Source organism: Xenopus laevis, chromosome 3L, assembly GCF_017654675.1.
Source record: "Xenopus laevis strain J_2021 chromosome 3L, Xenopus_laevis_v10.1, whole genome shotgun sequence".
NCBI lineage: Eukaryota > Metazoa > Chordata > Amphibia > Anura > Pipidae > Xenopus > Xenopus laevis.
The window spans coordinates 149,529,472-149,551,357 of NC_054375.1; the positions used below are offsets into that span (position 1 = coordinate 149,529,472).

General features: G+C 42.9%; 1 protein-coding gene across 1 annotated transcript; it reads right to left on the bottom strand.

Moving 5' to 3' along the window:
- Window positions 1-1,219: 1,219 nt before the first annotated feature.
- Window positions 1,220-20,061, bottom strand: rab3d.L (RAB3D, member RAS oncogene family L homeolog). Its single transcript, XM_018253678.1, has 5 exons — window positions 19,887-20,061; window positions 3,577-3,804; window positions 3,093-3,211; window positions 2,532-2,656; window positions 1,220-2,217 (listed from the first exon to the last, which is right to left on the bottom strand). The coding sequence occupies exons 2-5, from the start codon at window positions 3,802-3,804 to the stop codon at window positions 2,036-2,038; spliced, it is 654 nt and encodes a 217-aa protein (XP_018109167.1). The 5' UTR covers window positions 19,887-20,061; the 3' UTR covers window positions 1,220-2,035.
- Window positions 20,062-21,886: the final 1,825 nt, after the last annotated feature.

The following is a 21,886-nucleotide window of genomic DNA, read 5'->3' on the forward strand; positions in this document are numbered from 1 at the left end:
TAAAAGAGACAAGTTGCAGATAAGATTTTGAAAGTTGCAACTCCATGCGATTGGCACATTCAGCTTGGTAATTCAATATGTAACAGGCTCAGCATCAAAGCAGACATGAGCATTGTATCCTTCTTACAGAGGAATAGAGAAGACACATTATTATGATTTAGTAACCAAACAATGGTGCTATGAAGTAGCCGCAAATAACAGAAATAACAGCAATTAAGCCAGTTCCCAAGAGGAGCCAGAAAAATCTCCCAAAATGTCCCCATGGACACAGAGTAAAATATAAATAAGAGGAAATGATAAAAAAAAGAACACAAAAATGATTTACGTTCAACCTTCGGACATCACTTTTCATGTTCTATAGAGCAGCGTGGTGGGCTTTTTGCCGCCAAGGACTCAGATTCCAAGGTCTATGAACAGTCCTTAGAATCTGCTGTTAGAGCTTGAGAAACATAAACCTAAAGCAAGTGACCCCCCCCCCCAGTCAGTTAAGGTTTGTGGGGCTGAATATAAAGTTATTACATGGATCTGCTCCACATATAACTGTAATAGAAAGGAGCCATATAAATACACAGATATTACTGGATCCCTCCCCAGAGGAGCTGCACCGTGTATAACTGTAATAGAAAGGAGTTGTATAAATACACAGATATTACTGGATCCCTCCCCAGAGGAGCTGCACTGTGTATAACTGTAATAGAAAGGAGTTGTATAAATACACAGATATTACTGGGATCCCTCCCCAGAGGAGCTGCACTGTGTATAACTGTAATAGAAAGGAGCTGTATAAATACACAGATATTACTGGATCCCTCCCCAGAGGAGTTGCACTGTGTATAACTGTAATAGAAAGGAGTTGTATAAATACACAGATATTACTGGATCCCTCCCCAGAGGAGCTGCACTGTGTATAACTGTAATAGAAAGGAGCTGTATAAATACACAGATATTACTGGATCCCTCCCCAGAGGAGCTGCACTGTGTATAACTGTAATAGAAAGGAGTTGTATAAATACACAGAAATTACTGGATCCTTCCCTAGAGGAGTTGCACCATCAAAAAACAAAACTCATATGTTTCTAATAATTTGGTCGGTACATAAACAGTAAGTAGTGGGTTACACTTATTATAAGTAAATAGGTAAAGCTTTCATCACACATTCGTTCATCATTCTTATTCAGGACCCCAGATCCCACCTCTTCAGATTACACAGAGACAGTGGGCAGATGCAATAAAAGGAAAATTCCTTTTATTAAAAAAATGTAAACATCTCAATTGTTTTTAGACGAGACAGTAGAAGTTACACAGGCATTATAGACAGCTGCATGATATTCACAGGGGTTCAAAGCTTCACCCACAATGATTAAGACCCCAGTCATTTCTGTAGAACCCCCTTTAGAAAGTGGAGTGATTAAAATACATGCAGAGCATCTGTAATGTGTTACTTCAGAAGCATCAACGAATTAAGAATTTAAGGTCACGGTGGGTTCATCTTTGGCACTTAGTGTATAAAACAGACTCCCCTGGTTCCCTCAACCCCAACCCTGCCAGTATAGGAGTGTTGCAGTACCATGCATAGAGCTGTTTTGGTGGCCGAGTAAGGGTTTCCCCACCTAGAGATCTTTCTGATCAGATGGGAGTCTGTAACATTTCTCCTCTTTGGGGAATCCAAGGTTTCACCTAAATGCTTATAATCTGTATTAGGGATGTACATTTTGGTCTCCAAAAAACTGGACTTCTCGTCGCTTCCTCTTCATTTCTCAATCTGTTTGGCAGTGTCCCTATAGCCTAGTGCCAGTATATGTAGGGCCTACATAAAGGAAATCTTGTTATATCTATAGAACGGTTTGGTAGGAGCAGTTCTGCTCAGCTGTCAGTTCTACAAGAGCAGTCACCATGCCCCTCATTGGCTGTTGGAGGTCAATAAAGGGATGCTGTTGGCTCCGTCTTAGAGCAGCAGTTCACTGGTGGCCATGCTGAGCATCTAACAGGAGCAGTCTATCAGAATTGGGTGGGTTATTTTACTGACGGTGGCGTTCTAACAGGAGCAGTTGCTGTTGTCTTTGGGGGCAGACTCAGTGAGCTGGGCAGTGCCACTCCCTGGGACAGGTCCATTCTCCAGGCTCTCGTTCATCTTCTCACAGATGATGTCCACTAAACGTTCAAATACTTGCTTCACATTGATGTTGTCTTTAGCGCTGGCCTCGAAAAACTCAAATCCTAAGAAGAAAAAAGGAAAAGGTTGGCTCAACAATCTTAGGCCTTGTAGGCCGACAACGACTTACTATTTTATTGTGTCATCATCACGATGAACTGCATCACATTATGTGAAATGAATGCTGATGACAAAGCTGCTCTTTGATGCAATGTGATGTCATTGAGGTTCAGTCAATCTGTAGCAGACTATCAATTGCTGAGCAGTTAAATAAACTTTAGTATCTTACTACAAATTCCCTAAAAAATGTTTGTATGCCTACACCATTCTGTTTGCAGAACTCCAGAACCCAGCAACAATGCTTCCAAACCATTCCTACCTAGTTCCTCAGCAAGTTTCCGCCCATCCTCAGCAGCGATCACTCGATCATCTTCGAGGTCACACTTGTTTCCTACTAACAGAACCTGCGCATTGTCCCAGGAATATGTCTTAATTTGGGTTGCCCTAAGAGAAAATAAAAAAACAGATATTACACATATGTTTACAATATATTATGGATGTTTTTGGAGCCAACCCTACTTATCAGGAAAACTATCCATGCAGAAAAAACTCTACTTCCCCATTCAAGTGCTGGGCCAAGTGCCATCAACAACTTGATGTTTTTTTACTTGCCACATAGATATCTGCCTGATTGTCGTTGAGTTGGAGCACACTGTAATTTTGGCCCTATACCGGGTAAATCACTATTATGATCTTTATTTTAGGAACCAACTAGATCCAGACTGCACAGCCTATAATCTGTCAACTATGAACTGCACATCTCCATGACCTCGACATTATGTCTCACAAACAACACAGCCATTGGCCAACCAGCCACTAACCCACATCCACCAACTGTTCTTGCCACCAACCCAACATAATGATGTCTCTGTTTGCTCACCAGTCCTGCACAGCATTGAAGGATTCCAGGTTTGAGATGTCATACATGAGCAAGAAACCCATGGCGCCACGGTAATATGCTGTTGTGATTGTGCGGTACCTCTCTTGACCAGCTGTGTCCTGTAAGACATCATATGAATGTATTAGACATTGTTACTTATCGGCAGTGCTGGTCAACCATATAATGTGCATTTGAAAGCTTTACAAAGAAACATTGGTGCAAAAACTGGCATGGTGGGCAGGACCTGAATGACCACGTTTAAAGGAAGAAAAAATTGATCCTGGATTAATAGGGGAGAAATAAATGAGTGAAGCACATTGGTAATGCCCAGGTCACCTACTTGAACCCACGTCTTCTCAACCCAAGCTAGAGTGCCATTGAGAAGGGACTTGACAACCGGAGTCAAAACTTTGAAGTCATAGATGATGGGCTCTGGATGACCATTTTGCAACTAATTTGTAACAGGAGAGAACATAAGTCTTACCCAGATCTGCAACTTGACCCTCTTTTCGTTCCTGTACACCGTCTTGACCTTGAAGTCGATCCCCACTGTACTGACAAAAGCCGAAGTGAAGGAATCGTCTGCATATCGGAAAAGGAAGGAGGTTTTTCCTACGCTGCTGTTGCCGATGATCAGGAGTTTGAACATGTAGTCAAAACTTTGGTCAGCAGCATCTTTTTGGGGCTGGCGGGTGTCGCTGGCAGATGCCATCTGTGGGGCCACAGAGAGAGAGACATTAACAAAAGTCCTACAGAACCATTAAAATGTCATTTCAAGTTTCAGACTGATTCTGGGAGACACTTGCTCTACGTAAATAAAGTTCTTCTTCTTCCATTTCTACTAAAGTAGGTCATGTCATTCACAAAAGCTATGAAAAAGGGCCCTCTAGTTGCAAAACTATAGGAAAAAAAGGCGTCATGTTTACTTGGAACTGCAAAGAAACAACTTGTCTACAAACCAGAGGCCAGAGGACATGGGAGTAGCCTGGTTTTAGGAAGAAAAGCCACACAAAGCATGTTTTGCCTCCTAAATCCATAATTGTTGGTTTAATATCCCTTGAAACTATTTAGCAACAATAGAATGTTGCAACTCACACAGTGTTATGTATTGCAACAAGGGTAATTAACTGCGCAATCACAATTACATTTAATCTACATATCCTTAATGAAGACCTGACACAGCGGTTTAAGAAGTGCAGAACAATCCCCATAAATCAATGAACCATATTTTACGGGCTGTGCTGTCATTCATATAAATGGAAACCGCCTGTCATTGTTGGGGATGGTTGTTTTCGCCCTGAAAACAAATGCATTTCCAGGTCAAAAAAAACACTTTGAGCCCTTCCCTGCACTTGCCACAGGTCTCTGTGTTCTAAAATGGAGCAAAAAGAGGTGAGTTTGCCCCATGAATACAGGGCTGCCTGTGTTCAGCAGCACAGTATTCATAAGGAGTGGCAAGGGAGGCATATAAGCGTCTTCCCACCCCCCAACTTGTGCTTCATTCAGGAACCAAAGTACAGGTGCAACCCTAAACAGATCACTGCACAGCCTGTGGAAAGCAGTAGGGATGCACCGAATCCAGTATTTTGGATTCGGCCGAACCTCTGAATCCTTCGCGAAAGATTCGGGCGAATACCGAACCGAATACGAATTTGCATATGCAAATGTTGGGTGTGAAGGCAAAAACATTTTTTACTTCCTTGAGTTGTGACAAAAAGTCATGTGATTTCCCTCCCGCCCCTAATTTGCATTTGCAAATTCCGATTCCGATTCGGTTCTGCCAGGCAGAAGGATTCAGCAAATCCTGCTGAAAAAGCCCGAATCCTGGCCAAATCCCGAACCGGATCCTGGATTCTGTGCATCTCTAGAATGCAGTAAGGGCAGGGTTTCCTTATTCCCTCTTGTGCTCTCCATCTAGTTCTGGACTTCCAGCTATGACTCTAAACTGATTGCTTTAGGGCAGAGACACACGGTCAGGAAGATTAGTCGACAAATCTCCTCTTCTTCAGGGTGACTAATCTCCCCAAACTGCCTTCCCCTACTTTCCACCGGCAATTTTCGTTTTCCGAAGTCGCCCGAAGCTGCCTCACGAGGAAACTGTGGCCAACTTTGGAAAACAAAGTGCTCCGAGTGCCATCCCGATGTCGATTTTTATTCTAGCTGGCTGGAAGGCAGTTTGGGGAGATTAATTGCTCTAAAGAAGAGGAGATTTGACGCGGGGCGACTATTCTCCCCGAATCTGACCGTGTGTCTCTGCCCTTAGAGATGCATGAAATCCAGGATTCAGTTCAGTAATTAGTCTTCTCTTTTTTTTTTTTTTTTTTTTTTTAAGCAGGATTTGGATTGTCTGAATCCTTAGGGCCAGTGCTGAGATAATCCCCCTGTATAATGTTTACAAAACAGTCACAACAAAAGGGAGAAGGGAGGTGGTTTTATACTGGAAATAGAATTAGTCTGCACAGCAAGGACCAAACACGGAGTAGCTACAGTTTCCATATTTAGCTCAATAAAAAAAAAAAAAAAAAATTGATTTTTTGTGATTAAAATAATAAACAAAAAGTATTTTCAGCACAAGTCCTATTCATTGAACTAATGTTGAACAAGGGGGGAGTACTGTCCCTTTAAGTATTCAGGTTTTGTTCCCTGCTGGGAATCCCTGGATGAATAAGGTGTGGAAGAGATTAGCCCAGGCTTTTTTAAATAAGGGCAGAAATAGGTGACCCCACCCTGTTTCCAATGAGAACTGATAACCTCCATTAGGTTGCCCAATGTAAGCCTTTATGCCAACAGGGCATAGACATATCAGTCACAGTTAAAGGGTGAGCCTCTCTGATACACACACACCTGGCACTGGCTGTAAAGGTAAGTCGTGGGTGTAGAGACACCAGCTGAGCAATGCCACCTGCACAGAATTAAGCTACAGCCCTGCACCTGAGTTATTGTGTCAACACCATGCTGGGCATATAACACAGATTTCCAGATGCATCATTGTTGCCTGCCTGTGTACATAAGGGTGTGTGGAAATATATATATATATATATATATATATATATATATATATATATATATATATATATATATATATATATATATATAGATATATATATATATAGATATATATATATATAGGTGATTTCACCCCTGACATTTAATACAGCTGTCGGACAGCCAATAAGACGCTACAGGATTTCCCAATCTGCCACTGCTGAAGGAGGTCAGGACCCAAATGAAACAACAGAGAAACTAACATTTATGTGCTGGTCCAGGAGAACTAAACCCTAACTAAAGAAGTAGTCTAGAAATGTTGTACATGATGTTTTGTGCTTCTGTACCAGCCCAAGGCAATCACAGCCCTTTAGCAGTAAAGATGCCCCAGTAGCTCCCCATCTTCTTTTCTGCTGATTCACTGCACATGCTCTGTGCTGCTGTCACTTACTGAGTTAAGGGACCCACTCACAATATACAGTACACATAAGGTTGAGAGATTTGCCTGAGGCCACCAAAGGAAACAGACCCAAGTCAAAGACCTATGAGTTCATCACAGAGCCACTCATTCTGCCTGATCCAAGTCCTTCACTTATTTATGAACCCAGCTGCCATGACTCCCCAGAGACACTCTACAAGCCCTTGTCGGGTTTATGGGCTCACAAGTTAAACGAGTGATTTCTTGCTTGCATCCTAATGTGCAGCAACCAATCGCAACCTGGAATGTATGTTCTAGTTCTTTGTTTTCATGCTCCCTGACCCACCATCACCAAAAGCCAGTAGGACATCATGCTTATCCCTATAGTATCCCTATAATAATCTCAGTAAAGCAACAGTAACATCAAAAAATGAAAGTGTTTTTAAGTAATGAATAAATGATATAATGTTGCCCTGCACTGGTAAGGGCAGAGACACGCGCGAAGATTCAGAGAAATTCAGTAGCCCGGCGACAAATCGGCTCTTCTTAGGGTGTCTAATCACCCCGAAAAGCTTTCCACGTGAGGCAACTTTGGGCGACTTCGTAAAACGAGGCGCTCCGAGTGCCGTGCCGATTTAGATTCTAGACGGTGGGAAGGCAGTTCAGAGAGATTAGTCGCTCCCAAGAAGAGGTGTGTGTCTCTGCCCTTGAACTGGGGTGTTTGTTTTAGAAAGACTATTATAGTTCACATGAACAAGCTGCCGTGCAGCAATGGGGGCAGCCATTCAAGCACAAGATACACAGCAGATAACAGATACGTTTTGATGAATCCCATTGTATACTACAGAGCTTATCTGTTATCTGCTGTGTATCCTGTGTTTTTTCTCCTTTTTTAAAATGGCTGCCCCCACAGCTTTCCAGCATCTTGTTTATATAAACTATAGAAGAGTTGCTGAAGCAAACAAACCAGTTTTACCAGTGAAGGGCAACACTACATTATATTTTAATTAATAGAATACTCTTTCATTTGTTGGTATTAGTGTTCCTTTAAGACAGTAGAGCAGTTATCTCCCATTCACTCTGCGGAGTATAAGTGGGGCCATAACAGTAACAGGAAACTGTAAATCTGGAGATCAAGGAGAAGAACTGGTCACCTCATCTGATCTCTAAACTGATCTCTTGTTTATACAAATACCCAAATTTCCCCTCCACTGTCGCCTATTAAAACTGCCTGTAAGTGCCTTCCAGCCGCCCTCTATTGCTATAGTACAAGCCCAGACCACCCATGTAACACTGGCATCATAGAGATACAAGGAAGTTGAAAATATCTAATTATGTTATAGGTTGCTCTGTCTCAAGGGAAATCATATACATTTTGGTAATTAACATAATTTGATTACATAATATTTAAGGCAACCAAATTAGCAGTGGCCAGTGAAATGAGATTACCCATAATTAGTGCATTAATAATTAACCCTATCTGTAAATCCGTTTACCAGGTGGATTAACCTGGACGTGTGTTTAGCTCAGGCTGTATCTCAGTATAAGATAAAGCCTTATAAATACAGGAGATAACCCCCATCTTTACAACATTATGGCAGCTTCCAGGTTGCATTTATTGTGGGCTATAAATGTTGTACAAAGGCTTACTTTAGTGGGAATAATCTCTACACAGTGAGAGGATAGCAGTGTAATTTTCTATGGGCCATAAAATGCAATGATAGCGCTCTAACTGGCTCAAATGTGTATTTTCCAACCAAAATCTGCCATTCACGTCAATAGCACGAAGCACGGGAAGTGACAGGTTTCTCCACCAGTGAATTCTACATTTATTTAAACACAGATAAAGAAGCTATAGAAGACAGGCTCCTCACTATTCCTCATCACTGCTAGTGTCACAAACTTACAGATTACAGAGTATTTTATTTTATTGAGGGTTAAGTTGGCCATACACGGGTTGACATTGAATACTAACATTCCATTCTATATTGTGTATACAACTTACTAGCTCATGCATGGTAGAGCCCTCCATGGGTCTAATTTTTGAGATCAACCAGTGACCCACAAGACCACTGAACTGCACCCAATACCATATCTGCGAGTCCTACTCAAATGCTAAATATCTGCTTTACTGTGGGTAACGTGAGGATACCCGACCCCATGCAGGTCTCTAATGTGTTAAATGACCACCTGCCCGTCTGATCTGGTCTGTAATCATACAGATATCTACTGCAGGGCTTTAATCTAGGCAGCCACATTACACTTTTAATGCAGTTCTCTGCCGCTAAAGGTGGCCATACACATATAGATCCGTGTGTTTGGTGATTTTGCCAAATGAGTGGATCTCTGCCCGATATGCACACATTGAAGTGGGCGATATCTGGCTGATCTGATCGTGGGCCCTAGGCAGGCCCGGACTGGCAATCTGTGGGTTCTGGCAAATGCCAGAGGGGCTGTTATAAGGTCCCATAGAAAGTCAGTATTTAGTGGGCTGGTGGGGGCTGTTTGGGCCTCTATGTGGGCTGATTGGGCCTCTGTGTACCTTGAACCTGAAATACCAGGGCCTATTTTAATTCTCAGTCTGGACCTGGCCCTAGGGCCCAACGATCGGATTATAATGCAAGCAATATAAGCGATCGGATTGGACCGCAGGACCTCATCAATGAGCAGATGCGGCCAAAATCCGGATTTTTAACCCTGCCCGATCGACATCTGGCCAACTTTCGGTCAGATATTGTTTGGGGATGCCCGCCGGTCTGTCGGCAGCTTTTATCTGCTGTGTATGGCCAGCTTTAGGGTCCACAATGGTCTCAATTAAGATGGCCATACTCAGGGAGATCCGCTTGTCTGGCGACATCTCTCCCCGATATGCCCACATTGAGGTGGGCCCAACGATTATATCAGAATGGAGGCCATACAATTGGTCAGACCTGCAGCCAAATAGACAACAGCGAAAACCAACAGATTGGAACAGCCATCACAGGACATCATATATCACAAACCAAAACCTCTAAGGTTTGGCTTAGAGGTTACAAGTCCATAAAAATAGCACTGTACTCAGTGGCCTAAGTTATGGGGGTCCTAAAACTCCATGTTTTCAGGGTTTGCACACTATGGGAAAATTGCACAATTATATACTGAAAAAGTCCATAGTTGAGGATCCTCCTTTGGGTCCTAACGCCAGGGATTTCGAGGCAATTATTTTTAAAATGTGGACTAATCCAGATTTAAAATGGGCATATTACCCAATTCAACATGCCTCAGATGCTCAGGAACAGAAGCCTCACTAATACACTGTATATGGTCCTGCCCAATTATTAACACATTTTGACTAGAAGTATACAAATACTGGCACTCACTAACCAAACAAATATTCCAGCCTAATAGAGAGTGGGCTCTGTTTAACAGAATTAAAGGGACGCATCGAATATCTAAAGCGAAGAAAGCATTATCAGAAAGATTAGCTGCAGCAACCAGAAAAGCCATATTGCAGGAATGGCTTTCCCATACTGCACCTTCTATGAACTTAGTTAAGAATAAACTACATTTTCTGTTCCACATGGACTGGTTGGAAGCCTCCTTAAATAAAACTGTCCAAACCAATCGCTTTTTTTGACACCTGGACCACATATATTTTAAGCTTCCTTCCTGATATCACACAACTCACAATATCCACCTTCCTCTATACTCCGTGGTATAATAAAGTATAATAATACTTTATTAGTTATGCACGCATATACAATTTCAATAACATGACGGTACCTGTACAGAAGTGAAATCAATTATTTATTTGTACTGGACTTCCAATAAATACTATTTAAAAAAAAAGAGAGGACTAATCCAACCTATAAACCTTTCATCTGATGTTTTACTACACCGTGATTTGTCTGTTGCAAGGTTCTGGGAGTTGGACTTCAACAGAAACTGAAGGGATGCAGGTTGGACCTCAATGATATAAAGGGTTATGTCTGCCATCTGTGTCCATCTTGTCCTACTGTCACCATCTTGCCTTCTGGTTTCCATCTTTTCCCACTGTTTCCACCTTGCACTACTGTTTTCTTTACCTTCAAGTGTCACTATATTGTCCTACTCTCTCCACCTTGTCCTACTAACGTCATCTTGCTCCACTGTCTTTTTGTCCCAGAGTATCACTATCTTGTCCTACTGTCTCCATTTGCTTTGCTGTCTCCATCTTGCCCTACTGTCTCTATTTTCCCTGGAATTTTTTTTTGCCTTACTGTCACTTCCTTGCTCCAAACCTCAACCAAAGCTTAAGGTAGGGTTGCCACCTTATTTCTTTGGGGAAAAGGGGCAGGGGGCGGGTCAGTGATGTTGGGGGCGGACTGGATGACGCCAGAGGTGGGGTGGGTGACGCAGGGGACGGGACTGACGACATGGCGTTTGGCTGATTGCCATGTCATTCACTTCAATGTCCTGTCCACATTTTCTAATTTGGAAATCCAGACATGTACTTTTCACCTGGGTAGTAGTGATCGGGCCGGCCCGATACCCGCGGGAGCCGACCTCACACTCTTCTTTGCATTAAATGCCGGCTTCCTACTTCCGGCTTCTTCTTTTTATTGACGATGCGCCTGCTCGACCCACCCCTTTTGTGACATCATCGCTGGGCGGGTCTATTAAAGGAGCTCGGCTCGGACAGGTGAAGGTAGGTGGGTGCTGGTCAGGGAAATCCCTACCTGGTAGCTCTTCCAAAAACCGGGCTGCCCGGGTGAAATCCAGACAGGTGGCAACCCTAGCATAAGGAGGGCGCCCTGTTGGTGAGCACGAGGAAGGAGGCTGCAGGCTGTTCTTTACATCTTTCCGGATAAAAAAGACTGTGAGATTACTCCATAGGGGACAGTCCCAACAGGACGGAGCGTAGATATGCTTCTCAACAGGAGTTGCCATGTGAGTGCATTTTAATATTTGTTTTTAAGAATAAAAAAGGTTGGTATACTATTGCTGCTGCATATTACTCAACAGTTATACCAGAAGGGCTGCAACATGCAATGAGATTTATCAAGCAAGTTGAAAAGTTTTTTTTGTGAGTACCCACCTAAAAATTCATACAAAGAAAGTTAAAAAGCTTCTTTCGCTACAATACTTAAGGTGGTGGTGAGAACAACAAGGGTTAAACACAAAGTGGTGGAGTTATTTAAATCCTAATTGAGCACAAAAGCGGTGCTATTTACAGCAATGACTATGAAGATTTTCATTCATCCAGGTCATGGTACATCTAATATAAGTAATTCTAAACTGGACTTGTTGAGTAATCAATGAAGACGTTTCACTACTCATCTGAGCAACGATTACTCAACAAGTCCAGTTGTTTAAGAATGACTTATATTAGATATATTTAAAGCAGTATTACCATATATATGGTTTGTCTGGTCCTGTACCTGTGGTGCTGGCTCTTTTTTAGATTTTGTAACCCTAGCATAAGGGCTACAGGTTGGACAATAATAATACAAAGTATTGCCATCATCCCTTACACTCACTACTATTCTTGCTGCCTGTGAATTTGTACAGGGCTCAATGCAATAACCTCATTTTCACCCCCTAAAGACTCTTGGAGCCCTCAGCAGCTGCTGGGTCTGCCGTCCCTACTGTCATACGTCTGATTTTACCCAGAGTTCCAATGTGGTGCATAAGAACAGGATACAATCACTACTCGGTAACATATGTGTAAGATCAGCAACTTGTGACCGAGCCACGTGTAACTCTTCTCAATAGAGTTATTTGTTTATAAAGCAACACTACACACAGGGCTGGGTTTATGGCACAGTGAGGCCCTATAACCGCTATGGTACTAAAACCTCCTGCTTGTTGTTAAACATCTAGGGGGACCTCTAAGGACTAAAACAGCAGAAAATGAGACACAAGCTCAGATTTGGGGAGATTAGTCGCCCGGTGACAAATCTCCTCTTCTTCTGGGAGACTAATCTCCCCAAACCGCCTCCCCTGCCATCCCGCCGGCTAGAGTGTAAATCAGGATGGCACTCAGATCACTTTGTTTTTCAAAGTCGCCCGAAGTTGCCTTCCTGACAGCTATTTACATTCTAGCCGACGGGAAAGCAGTTATTCTGCTAATGGCATGAATAAATAATCTTTGATTCACACATCGGAGTGCTGATGGAATTATTGCTTTGCAGTTTGGGAGATTAGTCACCCCGAAGAAGAGGAGATTAGTCGCCCGGCTCAGTGTCATGGATGCCCTACCCGCACTTCATTGTGTAAGGGTTACCTGCTACCGCTCATTTATTTGCTCCCAAAGAGCCACCTATTTGCTCTTAAAGGGATGGTTCACCTTTAAAATAGGGATGCACCGAATTCACTATTTTGGATTCGGCGAACCCCCGAATCCTTTGCGAAAGACTCGGTCGAATACCGAACCAAATCTGAATCCTAATTTGCATATGCAAATTAGGGGTGGGAAGGAGAAACCTTTTTTACTTCCTTGTTTTGTGACAAAAAGTCATGCAATCCTGGATTCGGTGCATCCCTACTTTAAGATAAACTTTAGTACATTATAGTGTGGCCAATTCTAATCAACTATTTAATTGTTCTTCATTATTTATATTTTTTTAAATTATTTGCTCTTTCCAACTCTCAAATGGGGGTCACTGACCCCATCTAAAACAAATGTATTGTTATTGTTACTTTTTATTACTCATCTTTCTATTCAGGTCTCAACTATTCATATTCCAGTCTCTTATTCAAATCAGTTCATGGTTGCTAAGGGTAATTTTTAGGGATGCACTGAATCCAGGATTCGGTTCGGAATTCGGCCTTTTTCAGCAGCATTCGGAGTCGGCCGAATCCTTCTGCCAGGCCGAACCGAATCCGAATCCTAATTTGCATATGCAAATTAGGGACAGGAAGGGAAATTGTATGACTTTTTGTCACAAATCAAGGAAGTAAAAAAGATTTCCCCTTCCCACCCCTAATTTGCATATGCAAATTAGGATTTGGATTTGGTATTCGGCTGAGTCGTTCGCAAAAGATTCGGGGGTTCGGCGGAATCCAAAATAGTGGATTCGGTGCATCCCTAGTAATTTGCAACCTAGCAACCAGATTGCTGAAATTGCAAACTGGAGAACTTCTAAATTAAAAGTTAAATAACTCAAAAACTAAAAATAATAAAAAATGAAAACCAATTGGAAATTGACTCAGAATATCACTCTCTACACTATACTAAAAGTTAACTCAAAGGTGCACAACCCGTTTAATATGAATCTGCATCACAACTCTCAGCCTCATCGTCAGCCTCTCGGTATTATCGGTATGTTTATGGGAGTTCTGGGGAAGAAAAACCAGTGGCACACCTGGCTCAGTCATCTGATCAGAGCTTCCTGGTTAAGATGTTCCTCCATAATAAATCCCATACAGCTAACACAATTTAAAGGGTCAGATTTCACATATTTATATAGATCAAAAAAGTACATTGTGTCTGTTAAACTTTCTTATCTCACACAGTCACTGTTGCCGTGGGCATGGCCAGGCAGCAGTGACTTGAGCCTTTCAAGAAGTCAAAAAGCAAGGCAGGATTGGTGCTGTTTCATACATCCCAACATTTTGGAAGTAAAAAGAGGGACAAAAATTTTCTTTTCGCACGTAGCGCAGCATTTTTTTGACCACACCCCTTTCTGTGGCCACACCCCCTAATTACCATGTTTGTTTTACAAAATTTGGCAGGTTATGAAAGTTTGAAAATATTTCTCCTTATCTAAACTGTGTTTTTGTGTCTCAAAATTGTTACAAAGTATCTTATTTGCACCTGTTAGCTGTTCTGGGTTTCTGCTAAAAGCCAATTAAGTGAGAAACTTTGTTTCTTTTTCTGGCTGTTCAGTGCATAAAAAAGAGGGACTTTCCGGTACAAAAGAGGGACTGCGGGTTGAGCTGTCAAAAGAGGGACTGTCCCTCCGAAAAAGGGACAGTTGGGAGGTATGCTGTTTGCCAGACAGGAAATAGAGTACAACCACAGGAAATAGATTCCCGCATTCAATCACAAAATGTGATAATATTACACAATATTATACATTGTTTTGAGACAAAAGAAAATACTTCTTTCGATATGGGCCCTGAAATAATATGCTGGAGGGTGCAGATGCTTGAGGGTTTTGCCCCGTGGCCATTGTTTATTCAGCAAGAGGCGGGGCTACACGCTTCGGTTCTTTTGCATAGATTCCAGTGCATTCTGGGATTCCGGATCTCTTTGCACCATGACAGGCATAAAGGTTATCCTAGACATATAGCACTCACCACCACCCCAGGCTCGTGAGTGAGTCACCTGAGTGTGCAAATGTGACACCTCATAGGAGCTATTTACTGACACTTTTCCCTTTCAGAGCCTGTTCCTAAATTCTGCAGATGGATTATTTTATTCATCATCATCAGAATAATATGCCACGCAGAATAAAACCGTCACGTTTTCTGCGGGATAGTCCAGATTTTGACAGTTCAGGCCGCAGCCGGGTTTCTAACTGAAATGTCCTGACTTTCTCTTTGATCTCCTGCACTGACTCAAGAAAAAGATACAAAGTTTCTGAAATGTAATTAAAATAAGAAGCTTTTTGGCAGAGCCCAGAACACTCAGCAGCTGCGCTTAGATACATTTGTAACAATTCAATATAAGTAAATATACAACTGTAACTATTTTAGATAAGCAAGTCTCTTGGGGAAACTGAGACTTGCATCTTAAAGGAGAAGGAAAGCTACGGAGGCAATTTATTGCCAATAGATTAGCTGCAATAGTGCAAGCTATAAGACTATATTTATTCTGTAGAATGTTTTACCATACCTGAGTAAAAAGCTCTAGAAGCTCTCTCTGTTTGTTTAAGATAGCAGCTACCATATTAGCTTGGTGTGACATCACTTCCTGTCGGAGTCTCTCCCTGCTCACTTATAGCTCTGGGCTCAGATTACAGCAGGATGTGGAGGGGGGGGGGGAAGGGAGGGATAGAGGAGCAAACTAAGCATGCTCAAGCCCTGCCCTGGAGGATTATGCTGAAAACAGGAAATCTGATACAGAAGCCCATGTGTACACAATTGAATGAAAGAAATGCTGTGTTTCTCAGAGCAGCATTACTTTGAGGGTTTAGTGGTGTATTTATATAGACCTTTCTGATAAAGCTTCTTACTTAGTTTTTAACCTTTCCTTCTCCTTTAAAGGAAAAATATACCCCTCAAACAATGTAGGTGTCTATAAAAAGATATTGCATAAAACCGCTCATATGTAAAACCCTGCTTCATGTAAATAAAACATTTTCATAATAATATACTTATTTAGTAGTATGTGTCATTGGGTAATCCTAAATAGAAAACTGCCATTTTAAAAAACAAAGGCTGCCCCCTGGGATTGTATGATTCACGGTGCACACAAAATACCAAACAAACCGTACATGTTAGGTCACATGAGCCAATTAACAGACAGAGTTGTATCTTTTGCTTCCACACTTCTTCCTGTTACAGTTAGAGCTGCAGTGTTTCTGGTCAGGTGATCTCTGAGGCACCACACAGACCATCACTAAATGGTGGTTCAAGGCAAGAGATGTAAAATGGCAATATTTACTTAATTTGATATAGTATCTGTTGCTCAAGTATTCATTTTGGGGGTATAGTTTTCCTTTAAGGGCAGATACACACGCTCAGTTAGTCACCTGGCGATAAATCGTCTCTTCTTCGGGTCGACTAATCTCCCCGCCGGCTAGAATGTAAATCGCCAGCGGGATGGCACTCTGAACATTTTCCGAAGTCGCCCGAAGTTTCCTTGTGAGGCAACTTTGGGCGACTTCGGAAAACGACGTGTTCTGAGTGTCATCCCGTGGGCGATTTACATTCTAGCCAGCGGGAAGGCATTTAGGGGTGATTAGTCGCAAAGAAGAGGCAATTTGTCGCTGGGCGACTAATCTGCCCTGTAGCTTCTTCTGCCAACACCCTAAAGGGCAAATTACTTTCATTAGCAAAACTGTTATAACACAAAACATTGCACTAAAACTCCCAGAAATGTGTTCAAACTTTCATAACCTGCCAAATTTTGTAAAACGTTGGGAGGTTTGCTGATGTTGGTAATATGCTTTGCTCTGTGTGGGCCCCACAGACAGAAGAAAGAAAATATCTGAGAAAATGGCTGCCATTCGTGTTCTCAGACAGATTTATGACTGGTCATTGTTTAATTTACAGTAACAAAATAGTAACGAGTGTTCCGCAGCTTTCCTGTCAAACAGATTTAAAGGTCAAGGGGGTTCCAGGCTTTACCGCTGCCAACAATTCTCACAGGCCTTATGTTTACATGTCATGTGATAATACAAATCAAGGGGAATTCTGGGTACCCACAATCCCATCTTAATGTTGATATCACTGTATTGCTCTAATGGTTAATTTGTTCACTGTTCTACCTTATACCATAATGCTGTTCATTTTAGCTGCCAAACTGACCTATATCTGCTCTCATTTATATGGTCCTTTCCCGACTGTTCTGCGTAGGCCATTGATATGAGCCAAACAGATGTATGTCCAGCCCAAGACGCCAGTTTCCTCAATAACAAACACCTGGGCAAGTACTGGTGCCAGTTAGCATCACGATGTACCCCTCGTTTATGGCATGAGACTCTCTATACATTACCCTTTGTCACCACACTTATGAATACACACACCAGACGACACTGCCACCTCAAATATGGCCTCTTCTTCTGCACCCTATAGCCTAATGTTATACAGGGAGATTAGCAGCTGCAATATGGACATTTTGCCAGCTGTGTTTTTAACTCCGCTCTTAACACGGCACCAAACACCCCAAACTTTTCTATTAATTGGAAAGGACTGAATATACCTGAAAAATGGCTGCAGGCAAAACACGCCCGAAAAAGCTACATGCACCCTAGGTCTCCCTGTTAAAGAGGCCGAAATCTGCTCGTTTGGCAAGGATATGGCCACTAAAGGCAGGGCAATATCTGATCTTCAGCCCTGGGTCCAAACAATTGGATTACGATAAAGGAAATGGGCGCCAACGGGATGATGATCGTATCAACTAGCAGAAGCCAAGAAAAACCAAACTTGCCCGATTGATATCTTCCCGATTAATATCTGGCCGATTTTTGGCCTGAGAAATAGGTCTAAAATACCGATATTGGCAGCTTTAATCTGTCTGTGTATGGCAACCCTTAGGGCAGAGACACACACTGTTATTTCGGGAGATTAGTCGCCCAGCGACAAATCCTCTCTTCTTTGGGGCGACTAATCTCCCCGAACTGCCTTCCCGCCGGCTAGAATGTAAATCGCCGGCGGGATGTCACTCGGAATGCTTTGTTTTCAGAAGTCGCCCGAAGTTGCCTCACGAGGAAACTTCGGGTGACTTCAGAAAGCTGAACTGATCCGAGTGCCATCCCGCCGGCGATTTACATTCCAGCCGTCAGGAAGGCAGTTTTGGGAGATTAGTTGCCCGAAGAAGAAGCGATTTGTCGGTGGGCGACTAATCTCCTGGAATAGCAGCGTGTGTCTCTCCAGTGCTCTGAGTTGTTTCACTGCTGAGGATCTGTCTAATCAGCCACTAGGGAGCGACACTGCTCACAAACACCCCCTTTTAAAAAAAACCCAAACAAACATATCAGTATTTGTTAGGGGTCTTAAGGGAAAGCAGCTTTTCTGAGCGCTATCACCAGAAGAGTATTTTCCATGCTTTGTTGTGAGAAACCTTTAAAGGCAATTTTGGGCAGTTGAACACAATAGTGCCACATGAGCCATACTTAAAGGCAAAGTATAACCTCTGTAGCATCTAATTCAGGAGTGCCCATACTTTAGCAATGCGGGGTCTACTTTTAGTGATGTTATCCCATTATGATCTACATCCATAACATCACCGTTAGCATTCTGTTCCATTGAACATATTACTTAAATATTATATTGATTTATAAGAGAATTTGTTAAAAAAACAACTATTTCTTATATAGTTTAACAGAATAAATATCTGAATAAAAAGAATAAAACTGAATGAGTACTGGTGCCCATCCACAGTGGTGCTGAAGCATTTGGGGTTTGTTTCAGCTTTTAATAATACAGCACCCCTAGTGGTTACATATATCTATCTATATAAATAAATCATGATAGATAGACAGTTGGATAATAGATGGATAGAGAGAGAGAGAGAGAGAGAGAGAGAGAGAGAGAGAGAGAGAGAGAGAGAGAGAGAGAGACCGATAGAATTTAAAGACAGTGATTTAGCATAGACAACAATATGACATATTTTCATCAATATACAAACAGAATAGAGAAAGAAAAGATGGGCAGTGCATATAATCATCTACTATAAGCCCATATAGTTTACTGTCTCTTTAAGGCAACATAATACATGTATGGGACCTGTTATACAGAATACTCGGGACCTGGGCTTTTCTGGATAATGGATCTTTCCATAATTTGGATCTTCATACCTTAAGTCTACTAGAAAATCATGTAAACATTAAGTAAACCCAATAGGCTGGTTTTGCTTCCAATGAGGATTAATTATATCTTAGTTGGGATCAAGTACAAGCTACTGTTTTATTATTACACAGAAAAAGGAAATCATTTTTAAGAATTTGGATTGTTTCGATAAAATGCAGTCTATGGGAGGTGGCCTTTCCATAATAATAGATTTTCTAGACAATGGGTTTCCGGATAATGGATCCCATACCTGCATTATATATTAGTATACTGTACATTAGTATATATGTATTGTATACAGAATAAACAATCTGATTAATGACCTGTCAGAGCTCGGGGTATGTCTGCCATTCAGATTATTACAATTACGCCACCTCACCACTTAAAAGCATACGTGCTAAACATGCAGCCTCCGTGCCCAATAAGCAGTTAAATAAGTCTGCCGTCTGCGCTGGTTTTTGTATAGCCATGCAGCATGAATTTAAGTGAAACCACAAATAAGTGATCCTCCCTGCAGATATTATATGGCTCTGTGTGTGCCAATTGCAAGCCAGAAATCCATATGTTACTGCAGGGGGGTGACTGTCTGAGCTGCTCTAGCTGTTGTTGAACTATATCTTCCAGAAGTGTTTCTTGTAGTTCAGCAGCTGGAGCAGAACAGGTGAGTGTATATAGGTAATTAACCACTGTACAGGTAAGTGCTTGCTGGCTAGGGTTGGCATGATGCCCACCTACTGATGGTTTATACCCAGGCAGAGCAGGTAGGTAGCAGCAGCTGCTGAGGCGAGCACAGAGTATGGCAGCTCCTACAATACACACCCACAATAAGGAGACGTGTCCCTGGGAACTGGTAGTTGTATGTATTCCCTAGGAACTGGCAGTTGTGTATAATTCCCTGGGAACTGGCAGTTGTGTGTATTCCCTGGGAAGGGACAGGCTCAGCACCTCATGCAGGGAGTGGGGTGACTTACCTTGGAGTGTTGGGGTGCAGCAGGGGAGGCTGGGGTGGTGGGTGCAGTCTCTAGCTCGGGTGTCTCCTGCCTGTCCCGGATCTGTGTGTTTGCAGGTGTCTCTCCCTGAGTGGAGTGAGGTGTGTCTCCTTCCTGCCCTCCTGCAGTCTCTCTCCCTCCCTCCCTGCAGGGCTGCGCCTTCCTGTCCCCGGCCTGCCCCTCTCACTCCCAGCTCTTATCTCTGGCTTCTCCCTGACATGCGGCTCAGGTTTCATTCTCTTCCCCAGTGACTGCTGCTGCTTCTGCTGCTTCTGCTCGAGCTCTGCGACTACGACTAAGCACAAAGTGTTGCACCCCCTGTCCCTGATGACCAGACCCCAATCCCTGCCAACTGGAAACTGCCTTTTACCCACTTTATAGGCCACATCTATGGAATCCAGTATTTGCCCCTCTGTGCCTCTAATTGTTTACCTAAAACCCCCACTCTGTGCCACTGGGATCCACCCCCAGCTCTGGGTGCCAGGCACTCACCTCTCTGTTACTCTCATACTATTCCAGACAGGTCAGGACTGAGATTCAAAATAGGCCCTGACATTTCAGGTAGACAGTGTGGGCCATACAGCCCCCCACCAGCCCAATAAATAATTACTGACAATGGCAGCTTACAGCATCTGGCGTTTGCACAGAACCCACAGCTTGCCAGTCCAGGCCTGATTTCAGAATCTGCAGTCTCTGTGTTCCAGATGTAGCTCTTTAAACCAGAATATACTCTGTGTCCCTCTTTGAGCCATAACCACCTTCTGTGCCCTTAGGAACCAGACATTGCCCTTATGTACAACAGGATCCCAGATACGGCCCCATGGGCAACAACTGTCCCTTCTGTGATGCTTCACTCTTGGGTGCAAGAACCTGCCTTGTGTGTGTGACCCACTATATTCCTGGGTGCCAGTAATGCCTTTCTGTGCCCCACTGTACCCTTGGCTGCCAAATACTGCCCTGATTGTTATTCCATACTGGGTGCAGGCCCGGACTGGCAATCTGTGGGTTCTGGCAAATGCCAGAGGGGCTGCTGTAAGGCCCTACAGACTATTTAGTGGGCTGATGGAGGACTATTTGGGCCTCTGTGTACTTGGAATGCCAGGGCCTATTTTGACTCCCAGTCCAGACCTGACTGGGTGCACCATGTGAAGCCCAAAATGTTAACTTTTTGGAGGCAAAAACAATCTGTGCCTAGGGTTGCCACTTTTTCAGGAACAAAATTCCGGCCTTCCTTTATATTCATCTTTTTCCCTATTAATAACATTGGGATCAGCCATCATTTTTACCGCTCAGGCTGGTAAAATACCAGCCAGGTGGCAACCCTATCTGTGCCCCGCTGTTTGTTGCCCTGGCCTGGGTAATCCAATGGGAAACAGAAATGACCTACCTGCCAGGCCCTCCAGGGTCCCACCATACGTCCCTGTTCCACTGCCAGGTGTATCCCTAAGCAGCCCATTCTGTGCCCCAACTGAATGTAACTTGGGTTGCCACCTTTTCTGGAAAGAAATACTGGCCTTCCTATGTTTTTATGGTTTTTCCCTAAAACAGTGATCCCCAACCAGTGGCTTGTGAGTAACATGTTGCTCCCCAACCCCTTGGATGTTGCTCCCAGTGACCTCAAAGCAGGTGCTTATTTTTGAATTTCAGGCTTAGAAACAGGTTTTAATTGCATAAAAACTAAGTATATTGCCAAGTAGAGAGTCCTGTAGGCTGCCAGTTCACATAGGGCTACCAAATAGCCAATGACAGTCCTTATTTGGCACCCAAGGGACTTTTTCATGCTAGTGTTGCTCCCCAACTCTTTTTACATTTGAATGTGGCTCATGAGTAAAAAAGGTTGGGGGTCCCTGCCCTAAAATAACATTGGCGTTAAGCAACATTTTTACCGGCCAGGCCAGTAAAATACCGGCCAGGTGACAACCCTAAATGTAACCCAGACAAGAAAATCATGACCCCCTCTGTCTCTTTGATGGCTGTACTCC